Genomic DNA, 15,468 nt, shown 5'->3' with positions numbered 1-15,468 from the left:
ATCTGGGATTTAGGTCATGTTGAGTTGACCAGAAATGCTTTGCAATTGCAGAGTGCGCAGAGTCACCTAGACCAGCTTTTCCCAACCAGGGTCCATAGAAGCTTTGAGGGGGTCCACAAGAAAAGAAATATATATTTTTGGGGGGGGGGGGTGGCATAATATGGGCAAAGGGGGTTCGTGATAAAATATTATAAATAAAATAATTTGTTAAATAAAAGTAAATAATAATAATAAAATAAACTAATGTCACAGAAAAGTCCAGAAATTCGCAGTTAGAAGATACTCGTATTTTCTGGAACCTTCTTTAGTTGCCGCAAAAAAAAAAAAAAAAAAAAAAATTCTTTCCATAGAAAATTCTCGAAGAAGAAAACATTATTTAAGCACCGACTAATTTAGAAAGAGTCAGTCAGTCAGAGGCAGTCATTTCATTCTATAGTGAGCAATCGGCATCATCGTAGTGAAATCTATTGTTTATGTTATTGAACGTTATTGTTCTAGTGAACTATATTTCCATTAGTACCTACAAGCATTTCCAACATTAAATATCTGAGGTTAATAATATTATTATTGTTTTCAGATTACCCATGGCTCATGCAAAGAAGAAAACAAGACAATATTTGACTGAATATCTGTCGTATGGTTTTATTGAATCACCAGAGAATTTCACAAAACCATTGTGCCTTATATGTATGGCTGTGCTGTCTAATGATAGCATGAAGCCAAGTAAGCTTTGTCACCATTTGGAGACAAGGCACAGCGAAAAGAAAAATAAATCGGTGGAGTATTTCCGAAAACTACGAGACAATTTTCAAGGAAGAAACAAATTGGATCAGATTTTTAGTAAACAAGCAAGCAATAAAGATAATAGTTTTTTAGTATCATATGAAATCAGCAAAATAATAGCAAAATCTGGAAAGCCACATAGCATTGGAGAAACGGTCATCTTTCCTTCGATATCAGTTGTAACTTCAACAATATTAAACAAAAATGCACGTGAAGTTACCGATAACCTTCCTTTGAGCAATAACACAATATCCAGATGCATTGATGAAATGTCTGAAGATGTAGAAAATCAACTTATTGCTCAATTACGAGTGAAACAGTTTGCAATGCAACTCGATGAATCAACTTTGATGGGCAATGAAGCACTTTTATTGGCATATATAAGATGTATGGATGATAATCAACTCAGAGAGGAAATGCTTTTTGCAAGATTCCTCAAAACAGATACTAAAGGAGAAACAATATTTAAGGAAGTCCAGTCTTATTTTAGAGAAAAAAATATTCCACTCGAAAATTTAATGGCTTGTGCTACTGATGGCGCTCCTTCCATGGTCGGTAGGTACAGAGTGTTTATCACTCATTTAAAAGATGCATTGCCAAAAGTATTTTGCATACATTGCGTGATTCACCGCCAACATCTGGTGGCGAAGAGATCGAGTTGATGTCTTCATGAAGCCTTAACTCTTGTAATAAAAGCTGTCAACCTCATGAAGGCTAATGCTCTTTAAGATCGTGTCTTTTGCAAATTTTGTGATAAAAATGAAGAAGGATTTGACCGTCTTGTACTGCATACAGAGGTGCGATGGTTGTCTAAAGGCAATTGTCTTCGTCGTCCTTTGGGACAGTATTGTATCATTTCTAAATGAAAAGGAGATTGGGAAACAGTTGGTTTCCATGAAAACAGACATACCTACCTCTCAGATGTGTTTGAAAAACTGAATTTTCTTAATAAGCTGCAGCAAATACATAATTGTGATTTAATATCTAGCAAAGAAGCCATTAATATATTCCTAGGAAAACTCAAATTGTACAGTCTTAATATCTCACGCCATGCGTTTGACCAGTTTCCAAACCTTGCTTCAGTTAGCAGTGATTTAAAAGATGATGATTGTGTTGTGTATGTTGATCATTTAAAAAAAAAATTATGAAGACATGCAAGTTCGGTTCAAGGGCCTACTAGAACTGAACATCCCAGATTGGGTGCTGATTCCATTTGAGGTAAATGTTGCTGATGTTGAAATTGATTTACAAGAGGAACTTGTTGAATTGCGGTCTGATGAGACAGTCCGAAGTCTATTCAAAAAAGGAAAGCATGATGTATGGAAGAATAGTGACATTGCATGTAAATATCTGCTTTTATGGGAGAAAGCTAAAATGTATGTCATTGTTTTCCCATCATCTTATCTTGTGGAATCTGGCTTTAGTCGTGTAACACAGTTGTTAACAAAAAATCATAATCGACTTGATATAGTAAAAAGAGGTGATCTTCGTCTGACTCTCACAAAATTGGAACCAGATATTAAAATGCTAATATCAAAACATCAGCCACAAGGATCTCATTAGTAGGGCCTATTTAATGGGATCCCATTTAATAGCCTTAGGAATAAATTTATATATGTTGTTTGAAATAGTATTTTTTAAAAATTTTTTTTACTAATTCTGTCATTACAAGTAAAAATATGTTTCAGTTTTATCAATTAAAATTTTCAAAATTTGTAATTTATATTTTTTATATTATATTGGAAATATTTAATTATTAGCTTTTACTAACCTATAAATAAATATTTCATTTAGGAATATTACATATGCGTATATGGGGATCCACATACATAAAGTTAGGACTCGGGGTCCACAAGCAAAAAAAGGTTGGGAACCCCTGACCTAGACAGATGGACCTATCATGTCCCGCAAGGTGGTCCTGGAGTTGTCTGGAGCTTTTCCCCACATAGTAGCTGCCACAATCGTGGCAAGTGATCCGGTATACAATACAGCTACGTTAGAGAGGGGCGATGGGTGTTTTTAGTCTCGAGACCAGAGATTGCAAACTTCTACCAGGAAGTCATAAGCACTTCACGCGGCACTCGCGTAAGATCCTAGAAATCTGGTGTGAAACACCCAGGTAATATGGGATATAAGAAATAGATGCCGTTTCACTGTCATGAGGGGGAGAGAGAGCCTTGGACGAGTTGCACGTTCTTGTTCTTGTAGTGAGCACTTGTCCAACGCACTGCCTAGGTAGCCATAGTTGATTAGGTCAGCCTTTACCCTAGAAACCTTTGTGTGCCTGGCTTTTTCTAAGCTGGAATGACTCCAAACTTGAGAGAGTAGAGCGTGTGCAGTGCTGTTCAGGTGACAAGGGGAATGTGCTGACCTGTAGTTCGTGAATTGCCAGCAGCACATCATTTTCCAGATGAGGACCACCTATCTCACTAAGACATTCAGGAAAGAAAGGGTCTTTTTTGCTTCCAATCCTAAATGAACTGGATGAAGGGGGATAGGGAGTTGAGGTATTTCGATAGCGGTGTATCCGAACCACAGGGGATGATGGTGAAAATATCATCTACATACCTGCATCACATGGTGATTGTAACTGGCCTGATCTGGAATATGTGTTCCTCTCTGCATTTAGCGTACATACTTGTATGGTTGCACTGGAATACAATTACATACAACTCCTCCATTGCGACATTGGCAATAATGGAGCTGATAGGGGCACCATAGCCATACCGTGTATTTGTTTGTAGAGAGCGTCGCCAAATGAGAAGACACTGCCCTTAAACAAAGGTTAGGGGTGGCACAGATATCTTCTGTAGATAGAGATGTTCTGTCTGATAGGCTGAGGTCATTCTCTAAAAGCTGTCTGGCCCATATGACAGCCTGTTAACTGGTATGGAGGTAAATAGGGAGACGACATCGAAGGATGCCATGATCTTTTCTTCAGGAACTGTAAGGTGTTTGACAAGGCGAAGAAACTCCTCACTGTGAGAGACGGTGTGGTCTGTATTTCCCACCACTGGTGTTAGGGACAGGCGATGTGTTTTGACAGCTCATATGTTGGTGAAATGCAGCAGGAGACAATGGGCCTAAGAGGGATGCCTGGTTTATGCACCTTTGGTAGGCTATAGAATTGCAGGAGCTGGCAGCCCATAGCATGTAACTGCCAACATGTGGACTTGGAAATCTTCTCCGATTTGAACCACTCATAAGCCAACTTGTTCAGTTTTGACTCTAGTCATCCCAAGACCCTGATGGGAGTGTCCTGTACAGGTTTGTAGACATTAGAATTGAGCAGAAGGGCCAGAGCCTTGTCCGGATACTCTGAACAATCCAATACAGCCATGCGCCCTCCCTTGTCGGCTGGAAGGACGCCAATGGAGTTGTCTTTCCTGATGGAGTTAAGAGCGCGTTGGCAATGGTTGAGCAGAACACACACACACATGTTGAAGAATATAAACTCTCCTGAAGCGGATGTCATTAGCAGTCTCTTCAGTGAGGTGAGCTAAGGATGCCTCCATCCCCCATGGCAATTTGTGTGTGATGGGCAGTCTCAACAGTAGAATGGCAAACTTTATGCCAAAGGCGAGAAGATCGATCTAGTCAGTGGACAATTGTTTGCCGCTAAGATTTAGAACAAAATTAGCGTTGTCTATAGGATGCATATGCGTTCTTGAAGAATGAGTCTCCCTGACTAGACTAAGGAACTTACATTGCTGGTGAGAGTGGTATATGTCAGATATATGGTTGGCCTGGCATCAGAGCGTGTGAATCAGGTTTGAAAATGCTAACGGAGAGATCAAACCTCTTAGTTCCTGCACGAGTCCGGATTTATTGATGTTAATGAGGTATAAGTAACGTCAATACTTTCAAGGTTTGGAGTCCGAAGTTGAAGCAGGCCCATTTCATACAAGATGGTTGAATGGAGCTTTATAACAGAAGCCTTTAGGAATGACGTATTGTGACTTGAATCTGTGTGCAAAGCATAAATGCTGCTTGTTCTGGGCTAATGAGATGGACTTCTGTAGTTCAACACTAATCCTGTATGTATGTAGCATAGTTTGAAAAATAAAAGAGAATGGGCCTGTGGTACTAGTTTCCATAGTTCTGCCCTTCTGCTTGATCCTAATGTTTACAAACCTGTACAGGACCCTTCCATCAGGGTCTTGGGACGACTGGAGTCAAAAGTGAACCAGGCATTTCTCTCTCCTAGGCCCATTTTCTCCTGTTGCAATTCATCAACTTACGAGCTGTCAAAACACGTCACCCGTCTCCTAACATCACTGGTGAAGACATACAGTCCACACTGTCTCCAACAGTGAGGAGTTCCTTCACCTTGTCAAATACAAAGGGTACTAGGAAAGTTTTGCAATACAGCTTTGTTTATTTAATTTTTTCAAAGTAATTTCCTCTACATTCAATACACCTCTCCATCCTCCGAAACCAATCTTTAAACCAGTTCTGCCAAGTTTCACTAGGGAGTAAAGCACACTCGTTGTCCCAAGCCAGTAGAAGGTCCTCATCACTGGAAAACCGCCTCCCTTTTAGCTTCATTTTCACATGCGGGAACAGTGCAAAGTCGCAGGGAGCAAGTTCTGGACTGTAGGGAGGGCGCTTGAGAAGTTTCAGTCCTGTCGTGGTCAAATATTCGGTGCAGGCTTTGGCGCGGTGAGCTGCAGCATTATCGTGATGGAGGTACCAGGTGTCCATTCTTGACTTTGGCCGCAGGTTCTTCATAGATCCAATGACTTTAGGCAGGCATTGTTCAGTATACCACTTAGCTGTGACTGTCTTCTGCTTGTCCAAAACGACACGTTCCACAATTCCTTTCGATTTGAAAAATACAGCTATCATTTTCTTCTTTACAGATCGGGATTTTCTGACAATTATGGGTGTGTCGTCATCATCAAAGACCCAAACTTTGTTTTGAGCCTTGGTCGGCAGATCGTAATAGTACAGCCAAGTCTCGTCACCTGTCACGATGTTGTTCACATACCGAGATTGTCCCTTATCAAACTTTTTTAACATCTCCCGGCACCAAGTCACACGTCGTGTCATCTGCTCTTCAGTCAGTTGATGCGGCATCCAGAGAGAACAGTTTCTTCACGTGCAAATGATCTTGCAGAATCGAACAAATTGCTGGTGCATTTAGGCCCAAAATATCCTCTATCTGTTGGTAGGTCACTCGCCTGTTTTCGTCAAGCATTTTCCTCACAGCAGTAACGTTTTCCTCCGTAACTGACGTTCGTGGCCTTCCCGGCCTCTCAGAATCCTCCAGAGTGAAATTTCCCCTTTGGAATTCTCTATACCACCTGAATATCGTTGTACGATGTGGACAATCATCATCTAGTGCAAGAGTCATTTCTTCTAAGCACTGGTCTACGGTTAAACCACGCACAAAATTATACCGCAAAACTGTCGTTATCTCATTTCGTGACCACGATGCCATCGCAAGCATTTACACTCTCACTACTAATGAATAACTGAGCCCATCGACTTGTCGCGGCGGCTACTATGCACGTACGAACATGTCTCAACATGCAGCAACAAGCAGCTTCCTGTGATTCATTGTTGCGTCATATTGCAAAACTTTCCTAGTACCCTTTGTATCTTATAATTCCTGAAGACAAGATCATGGCATCCTTTGATGTCATCTCCCTATTTACCATTGTACCAGTCCAAGAGGCCATCGTATGTGCCAGACAGCTTTTAGAGAATGACCCCAGCCTATCAGGTAGAACCTGTGTTTATTAGGCAGTGTCATCACATTTGGCGACACTCTAAAAACAAATACATGGTACGGCTATGGGTGCCCCTGTCAGCTCTGTTGTCACCAACACTGCAATGGAGGTGTTAGAGGAATGCATATTCCAGAACCGACCGGTACCAATCACCACGTGGTGTAGGTATGTAGATGATATTTTCACCATCATCCCCCATGGTTCGGACACACTGCTATTAGAATACTTCAAATCCCTTTTTACCTTCATCCAGTTCACTTTAGAATTGGAAGCGAACAAGGTCCTTTCTTTCTTGGATGTCTTAGTGAGATAGGTGGACCCTTGTCTGGAAACCTCGGTATACCGGAAACCGATGTGCTGTGGGCAATTCATGAACTACAGGTCAGTGCATGCGCCTTGTCACCTGAACAGCGCTGCTCTACTCTTTCGAGTTTGAAGTCATTCCAGCTTAGAAGAAGCCAGGCACACCGAGGTTTCTAGGGCAAATGCTGACCTAATCAACTTAGGCTACCCAGGTCGTATGTTGGACAAGTGCTCACTACAAGCACAAGAACTTGCAATTCGCCCGAGGCTCTCCTCCCCTCACGACAGTGAAACGGTATCTATTGCTTATATCCCATATTACTTGGGCACCTCAGACCAGATTTCCAGGATCATACTCGAGTATCGCGTGAAGTGCTTACAACTTCCTGTTAGAAGTTTGTGATCTGTGGTCTTGAGAGTAAAAACACTCATTGCCCCTCTCTTGTGCAGCAGTATTGTATACCGGATCACTTGCCACGACTGTGGCTGCTGCTCTGTAAGGGGAAAGCTCCAGGACCGCCTTTCAGAACACAACAGATCCATCCGTCTAGGTGACTCTGTGCATTCTGCAGTCTTAGAGCATTTTTGGTCAACTCAACATGACCTCAATCCCAGCTGTGACAGTCAGGTGATCGACCAATCTCAGCACTACTATCACCACCTATGGTTAGAGTCCCTAAACATATCTAGCTGTCACAAAGTTTTAAATCGCAGAAGAGGTACAAGACTACACCTGGATACCAGCAACTCACCGGATACCAGCAGCAATCACCTGATCTGGCATAGTAAGTGTTTGAACACTCTCAGGTTATGTGCGTGCTCTCCCAGCAATCTGGAGCATGCACTGCTTATTCCATTTCTAACATTTTTATGTAATGTTTACATTTCTGTGTGTATGTACAAAGGGTACTAGGAAAGTTTTGCAATATGACGCAACAATGAATCACAGGAAGCTGCTTGTTGCTGCATGTTGAGACATGTTCGTACGTGCATAGTAGCTGCCGCGCCAAGTCGATGGGCTCAGTTATTCATTAGTAGTGAGAGTGTAAAGTGCTTGCGATGGCATCGTGGTCACGAAATGAGATAACGACAGTTTTGCGGTATAATTTCGTGCGTGGTTTAACCATAGACCAGTGCTTAGAAGAAATGACTCTTGCACTAGATGATGATTGTCCACATCGTACAACAATATTCAGGTGGTATAGAGAATTCCAAAGGGTAAATTTCACTCTGGAGGATTCTGAGAGGCCGGGGAAGGCCACGAACATCAGTTACGGAGGAAAACGTTACTGCTGTGAGCAAAATGCTTGACGAAAACAGGCGAGTGACCTACCAACAGATAGAGGATACTTTGGGCCTAAATGCATCAGCAATTCGTTCGATTCTGCAAGATCATTTGCACGTGAAGAAACTTTGTTCTCTCTGGGTGCCGCATCAACTGACTGAAGAGCAGATGACACGACGTGTGACTTGGTGCCAGGAGATGTTAAAAAAGTTTGATAAGGGACAATCTCGGTATGTGAACAACATCGTGACAGGTGACGAGACTTGGCTGTACTATTACGATCTGCCGACCAAGGCTCAAAACAAAGTTTGGGTCTTTGATGATGACGACACACCCGTAATTGTCAGAAAATCCCGATCTGTAAAGAAGAAAATGATAGCTGTATTTTTCAAATCGAGTGGAATTGTGGAACGTGTCGTTTTGGACACGCAGAAGACAGTCACAGCTAAGTGGTATACTGAACAATGCCTGCCTAAAGTCATTGGATCTATGAAGAACCTGCGGCCAAAGTCAAGAATGGACACCTGGTACCTCCATCACGATAATGCTCCAGCTTATCGCGCCAAAGCCTGCACCAAATATTTGACCACGACAGGACTGAAACTTCTCGAGCACCCTCCCTACAGTCCAGACCTTGCTCCCTGCAACTTTGCACTGTTCCCGCATGTGAAAATGAAGCTAAAAGGGAGGTGGTTTTCCAGTGATGAGGACCTTCTACGGGCTTGGGACAACGAGTGTGCTTTACTCCCTAGTGAAACTTGGCAGAACTGGTTTAAAGATTGGTTTCGGAGGATGGAGAGGTGTATTGAATGTAGAGGAAATTACTTTGAAAAAATTAAATAAACAAAGCTGTATTGCAAAACTGTCCTAGTACCGTTTGTATGTACTTGCTGAGGAAGGGTTTCATTACCCCAAAAGCTTCTTTACCATATTAAAATTCATTTAGTTACCGTATTCACTGGTTCTACTGTATTCTTCTTTTGCAAACTATGGAAACCAGTGCCACAGGCACATTCTCTTTTAATTTTAATGTTTTTGTTTAGTGGAGAAATGATTTCAGCAGCCAAGGTTGTTGCTAATTTAGTGTCTTGTATAGATTGTTTCTTGTTATTACTTGCAAACTAGTATTAACTGTTGTAGTTGCCATTTAGTTAAGGAAAAATGTTTATAAATCAAAACTGGTGTGAGAAATGTTTCAGGTTTCATGTCTTTACTTGTGAAACTTTGAAACATTTTTACAGTAAATTGTAACCAATAGACAATGAGTTTTCAAAACCAGTGTTTTAAAAACGGGAACCAGAGAGTTTACTACATAACAGGTTCCCCCCCTTACAGTTATAAACACTCATGTTTATCTTTTAATTTCCATGTGTTTTGTAGGCACAGAGCAAACTTAAAAATGAAAAAAAAAAAAAAAAAAATCAGGTACCAAAAATAGTCAAAGATTTTAGTATGTTTCCAAAATATATCAACTTAACAAACTTTAAAATATTTTTTTAATATTTTGCAAAAATAGACATTTGAAAAACAGTCTGTAATTATATGCCTAATAGTAATTATATGCCTAATCGCGGCAATCATTGCTGTCACCATTTTGGTTCACTTGTTTATGCGTTTACTTTCAAATCCCACACCCACTAAAGATATAGATATGATTGTTATCCGTGTACTTTTTTAAAATATTTATTTAATAAATTATGAACAAAGCCTCTGAGGCACAGTGTGGCAGTGAGCATCATATTTTGCACGATTATTTAAGGGTTAATTTAGGGATAGGAGGGACAATCAGTTGCAAAACATTTGTGTGAAAACTTGGGCTTCTAAACTCTTCTGTAAAGGTTTATTGTTGATCCTCTTAATTTATTTGCTAATCTTAATTTCTTAATCTGTGTACTTTGTTTCAGGAAGAGGAATTGACTTTTATGCCAGAAAGGATATCTCTCCCTTTGAACTGTCAGATTTTTAATGTATCATGTGAGCTTTGTTTTGACATGTAGTAAGCAGAAACTGATGAGTAAGCATGGTTGATACTACATTGTAAACCCTTCTGTATCCAATGCAGAAGGTGTTACAGTTAATCTTGTTTTGAATTCATTTTAGCAGTTCATTAATGCTATTCATATGATTTCAGTTATTTTGGATATAGTAATTTTTTCATTTTGCAGTTGGTTTGGTTTTTTTGGATTTTTTTTTTAGGAGCATCAGCAACTAAGGCCATATTGCTCCGGGATATGCGGTGGTCATTCCCCGACCTTTCCGCATCCTCCGTATTTGGTGGTGACGGGCTTGAACCCCAGTCTAATCAAGAAGCGTGTGCTACGCACTGCTACTCCTTCCTACCTGGCTAGGGAGGTGCCCTTTGCAGTTGGTTTTCCATTGGGTCAACATTAATCTTTATGCATAGCATAGCAGTTAACATTAACCCGGAAGTTCCATGCTGAGTTGCAATTACGAGGAGCAGTACTAAAGTAATGCCTTCTATTTTTTTAGTCAGAAAATTTAATTCCTAGAACTATGCCTTCTACATCAATCAATCAATCCTCAATCATTAATAAACACACTGTTATTTTTCCACAAAGTCACCATCATTTTCTATACATCCGCCATCTCCAAGTCAGACACTGTATTCCAATCCTGTAAAAGCCCTAATCTTTATCTGGAGGGCTTCATGAACACTGTGCTAAGGCTGGTTGTTGTTTGCAAAATGGGTTCTACAGAGATCCTTCAGTGAGCCAAAGAGAAGATAGTCAGAACGTGCAAATCCAGGCTATGAGATGGGTGAGGAAGAACAGTGCACCCCAATTTTGCAGTGGCCTTCATTGTGCACAGACTGGTCCTTGTGTTGTCATGGAGAAGAAGAGCCTCTGTAAGCTTTTTATCTGATCGAACTCTACGGATGCACTTTCAACTTTTTCATTTCCACATATCGATTTGAGTTGATTGTCGTCCCACTCTCCAAGAAGTTCACAAGCAAGACCCCATCTTTGTCCCAAAACACTGTCGCCATGATTTTACCGCCAGTAGGCTGTCTTTTGAACTTCTTTTTGCATGGTGAATTTTAATGGTGCCACTCCATTGACTGTCTCTTCATTTCAGGGTCATAATGGTGGACCCAGGTTTTGCCACCTGTGACTTTGCGTGAAAGAAAAACCTCTCCTTCACTCTCGTATCACTGGAGAAGTTCTGTACAGATGACTTTCCAGCCTTCTTTGTGCTCATATGTCAGAATTTTCAGGACCCCACCAGACACAAACCTTGTAGTCTAGTTCCTTTATGATGGTTATCGCAGAAGGTTTTCCTATGTTTATTGCATAGCAAAATTTGCTTGTTGTGATGCAGCCGGTCCACTTTGATCAGCGTGTCGATCCGGCTCTTGTTGTCTGTTGTCACTGATGTTGCTAGCCAGCTATTTCGGGGCTTGTCAGCAATGTTACTTTCCCAAGTGTCTTACTCAATCAAAATTTTAGGTGGTAGATGACTTTCATCAACCGGTGAAATACCACCACTTTGCTTATTGGAGGCTTGAAGTGGTGAAACCCATGTTTAGTCTCTAGAGCAAAGTTTCCGGCATCCCCCTCCCCCCATACTTCTCCTTCAACCCATGCACGGTACTAAGTACTATAGGTTTTGATACCTTTCGTTTTTGGGGTTTTCATTAAAAAAAAAAAAAAAAACTTCTTAACTGTACTCACACCTACAGTATTGTCACCATATACGTTTTTGAGTTGTGTGTGGATTTCGATAGGCATCACTTCTTCCTTGGTAAGAAATTCAATCATCACTCTTTGCTTATATCTGTAACATCCATTCACTATGGAATTTCCATGTGCTGCAGTCATGAGACCAATCACAGCGCCACTCAGATTGTTGAAACTAGAGGCCTCTAGTGACCACTCAGCCACATTTGAAATGATATATGGTGCCACATTGGAAGGAAAAAAATTAGGAGGCATTACTTTTGTACCGGTCCTTGTATTCATGCTGTAAGCTTTTGGAAACTTTATTTACTTATTATTGTGGAACCTGATGACTAATGTTTTTACAGTTAATCTTTGATGACTCTATCTTGACAAAGCTATTGGTGGTATACAATATTTTGTGTTATGTAGAATAATATTATATTTCTAGTCTATTACTATTAATATATTACTACATGTTTTTGATGAACTCCACATTTTCATTTAGTTGTATTTTTTTTCCCTGGCTTCTTGTAATCTTTATTTTTTATGTATGATATTTTTTGGGATCCTTGAAATCCTTTAAAGTCCAGATCTTTTTCCTGGGTGATAGCAGAGATTGTCATTCAGGTGAGGCAGCAAAAGAGCAGCACTTACAAATAGTGATTGGTCTAGCAGCCATGGATGCTTTGTGATGGTATTGTGTTATTGATGATTGTATATGTGGGATCACTATTCCTATTTGCTGTAATAACCTGTTAGGGTAATTCTCTTACCCTAACAATTGTTAGGGTAAGAGAATTATTTTCATCCATAATATGTGTCTATTTTCTTGGAGGGGGGGGGAGTACGTAAACAGAGATACAAGATCATAAATTATTAATTGAATAAAATTTTAATTTTTATACAGGATGATTGATTAGTATGTTACCACTGTAATGGTGAAAAATATAAATACAAAACACCATAAACTGTAATTCATTATTTTATTTATTTATACTCATTTTTACATAATTGCACAAAAACTATTAAATAAGAAAAGTTTCACCACTCCAAGTGTGGACCATTGGCATTCATGCATCTTTGAAATCACTGGACTGTGGTGTTTAATGCAGCTGCACACATTTCTTTGGGAAATTTGTGAATAACAGCTGAAATTATGTCCTGTAAATCATTGGTAACGCAAGGTTTTATTGCGTATGTCCTATCCTTGACCATACCTCACAGCCAAAATCACATGGAGTAAGATCAGGTGACTGTGGTAGGCCAATTTGGAAGTGTAGTATGGCCAATACAAAAGTGATGGTAGGCATGCTGCAATATCTGAGTGAAATCTGGGGGAAGCCATCCTGTTGAAAGTATATCTGCATTAGAATATGGGGAATCAGAGGAAAATTCTTTGCCACATGTTGAGATAATTGTCAACCTTAATTGTTTCCTCCTAGAAGAAGTACAGTCCAGTCACTTTCTGGCAAGTAACAGCACACAAAATCTTCACCTTCGACAAGGCTCTCTCATATTCATATACATAATAAAGGGTTTTTCTAGATAGAAAAAAGGTTTTCCAGATAACACTATTGTGTCAGTTCACTTTCCCATAGACATGGAATGTTGCCTCTTCTGAAAAGGCAATATTTTGGGCAGTGTTATCAACCTTGAAATGCACAGTGCATCAACATTGTGCATTTCAAGGAAATCACAGAATCTTACAATTCACTTTATCATCTCATAGTGAATGAAAAATTTATATGTTATATGGCCACAAGTTAGAATTGACTGCTGTTGTGTACGACAAATCTGGTTCCAGACCAGGGCATCACAGTAATTTAGAAAGCATGTTAACATTTAATCTCAGACTTTGTAAATGTTTCAGTCAGTGATAGACATCTTTGGACAACCACTGCATGGAGCATTAGCAACAACACCAGTGGACATGCTGTTTTTTTTGCCAATTTTCTGAATAGTAATTTGGCTTATGGCCATCTTCTCAAAGTTAACTACAAAAATCCTCTGCACTTGTGTGGAGGATAAGCACACTTTCATCCATGCATCCACTTTCTAATATTCCTATAATGTAAGTCTGTCAGCTTTTTTTTTCCCTGACTCAAATCAACAATCTGAAATTAACTCCCATAAGAGTGGTAACATGATTATGAATCATCTGTATAATGTATGTGTGTGTATATATATATATGTTTATATATCCTATCTATATATATATATATATATATATCCTATCTATATATATATATATATATATATCTATATATATATATAATGTGTGTGGGAAAGGCAAAAACTCTTCCACATGTGCATTATATATGTTCGTATATCCAAACTCCAGTTATCTGACAGGAATTTCAAAATATAGCAATTCTCGCCAGTTGGACCGTATCGCCGTCATCTTGACATCATCACGAACAAGGTACATTTTATCTTTATATAGCTCCTAAGTAACTGTCATTCAGTCTTTGTTATCCACTAATGCACCCGTTATATATATATTTTTTTTTTGTTTGTTTTACATATGAGATATTTTACAACTTGTACTTTTCAAATTATATTTTTCATTGTTAGGAAATTCACCTTTTTGTAATGCATTTGCTATCTATTTTACTTACCACACACATTTATTGTTAGTTTACAAGAATAATGTATTTAAATTATTTTTCACAGTGACCCCACCAAAGTAATTTTTTGATCTTCCATTCATTAAAAAAAAATCAGTGGTCAAAGTCTACTATTTAAAATTTTTTAAAACTGTTTTGCCATAAAAAATATATATTAAAATCTGTAGTACTTTTTAGTTCATATGAAATATGTTTTAGTTCATATAAATTTTTTTTTTTTTGGATTTTTAACCCTGTCATCATGATTAAGGTGGATCCACACATGATCTGCTTTGTGTTAATTTGATTTAATCTATTTTGATCCTAGACTGAGCTGCATAGTAAATTTTTCTAAGACATTATTGCTAATGTAATTGTTGTTGTTATTTGTTTGATTGGTGCAAGGGCTACTAAGACCATAATGCACCTATTACAGTATTATTTAGTACAGGCTCGATAAACAAGTGGATTTAGATTATATGGTATTTTTTTTATTGTTCTCAGGAAGGTAAAGAGAATTTTCTGTAAAATAAGTTGATGAGAACATAGATGTGAAGAGAAAGCTATTTGTTGTTCTCTCAAGTATAATGGGCAATCAATGATAAGATGTTTTACTGTGAGTTGAGTTTGGCAGTTGCTGCATAGTGGAGGATCATTCCTTGTGAGTAGGTAACTGTGAGTTAGATGGGTATGCCCAATCTGCAATGTAGAAAGTACAACTTCATCCTTCCTATTCCCTCTGAGGTTTGATGACCATTGCTTGTGATCATTTTAAATCTGGAACAGTTTATTGGTTTTGTTCTCCTGCCCATTTTTTACTTCTGGCACTTTGTATATGAAATGTTTGTAATTGGTCTAAAGTATCTAGATCTCTTATGAGACTTGCATTCTTGGTGGAAAAATCTGCTTTTTCCAGAAAAATCTGTGATTCCAGAATGCCCAGGTATTCAAGGGAAGATTATTTTTTGCCTGTTTATATAAAGCTGCACTAAATTTATTTGAATTTGTGGTAAATAGGGGTGATTTGAAAGTTTACACTGAAGAGCAGATACAGCAATTAAGGAATCTGTGTAGAT

The 15,468-nt window shown here is 39.0% G+C and overlaps 1 protein-coding gene across 17 annotated transcripts in view; it reads left to right on the top strand.

The window, feature by feature from the left end:
- The window catches only part of RhoGAPp190 (Rho GTPase-activating protein 190), a 744,591-nt gene that overhangs the window by 275,505 nt on the left and 453,618 nt on the right, over window positions 1-15,468 (top strand). For 13 of the 17 annotated variants that reach the window (XM_090374412.1, XM_090374407.1, XM_090374402.1 and 10 more), the window contains exon 7: window positions 14,128-14,208. The exons of 2 other annotated variants lie outside the window; for them this stretch is intronic. In XM_090374412.1, coding sequence (XP_090230538.1) covers window positions 14,128-14,208 — 81 coding nt within the window. The remainder of the gene's footprint in view (window positions 1-14,127; window positions 14,209-15,468) is intronic. 2 more of the 17 variants (XM_090374403.1, XM_090374400.1) reach the window with 1 other exon arrangement.

This window comes from Mastigoproctus giganteus, chromosome 5 (genome assembly GCF_048544385.1).
Source record: "Mastigoproctus giganteus isolate SK-2022 chromosome 5, ASM4854438v1, whole genome shotgun sequence".
In the NCBI taxonomy this organism is placed as follows: domain Eukaryota; kingdom Metazoa; phylum Arthropoda; class Arachnida; order Uropygi; family Thelyphonidae; genus Mastigoproctus; species Mastigoproctus giganteus.
The sequence above is the reverse complement of the archived record's forward strand: the minus strand, read 5'-3'. Positions and strand labels throughout refer to the sequence as shown.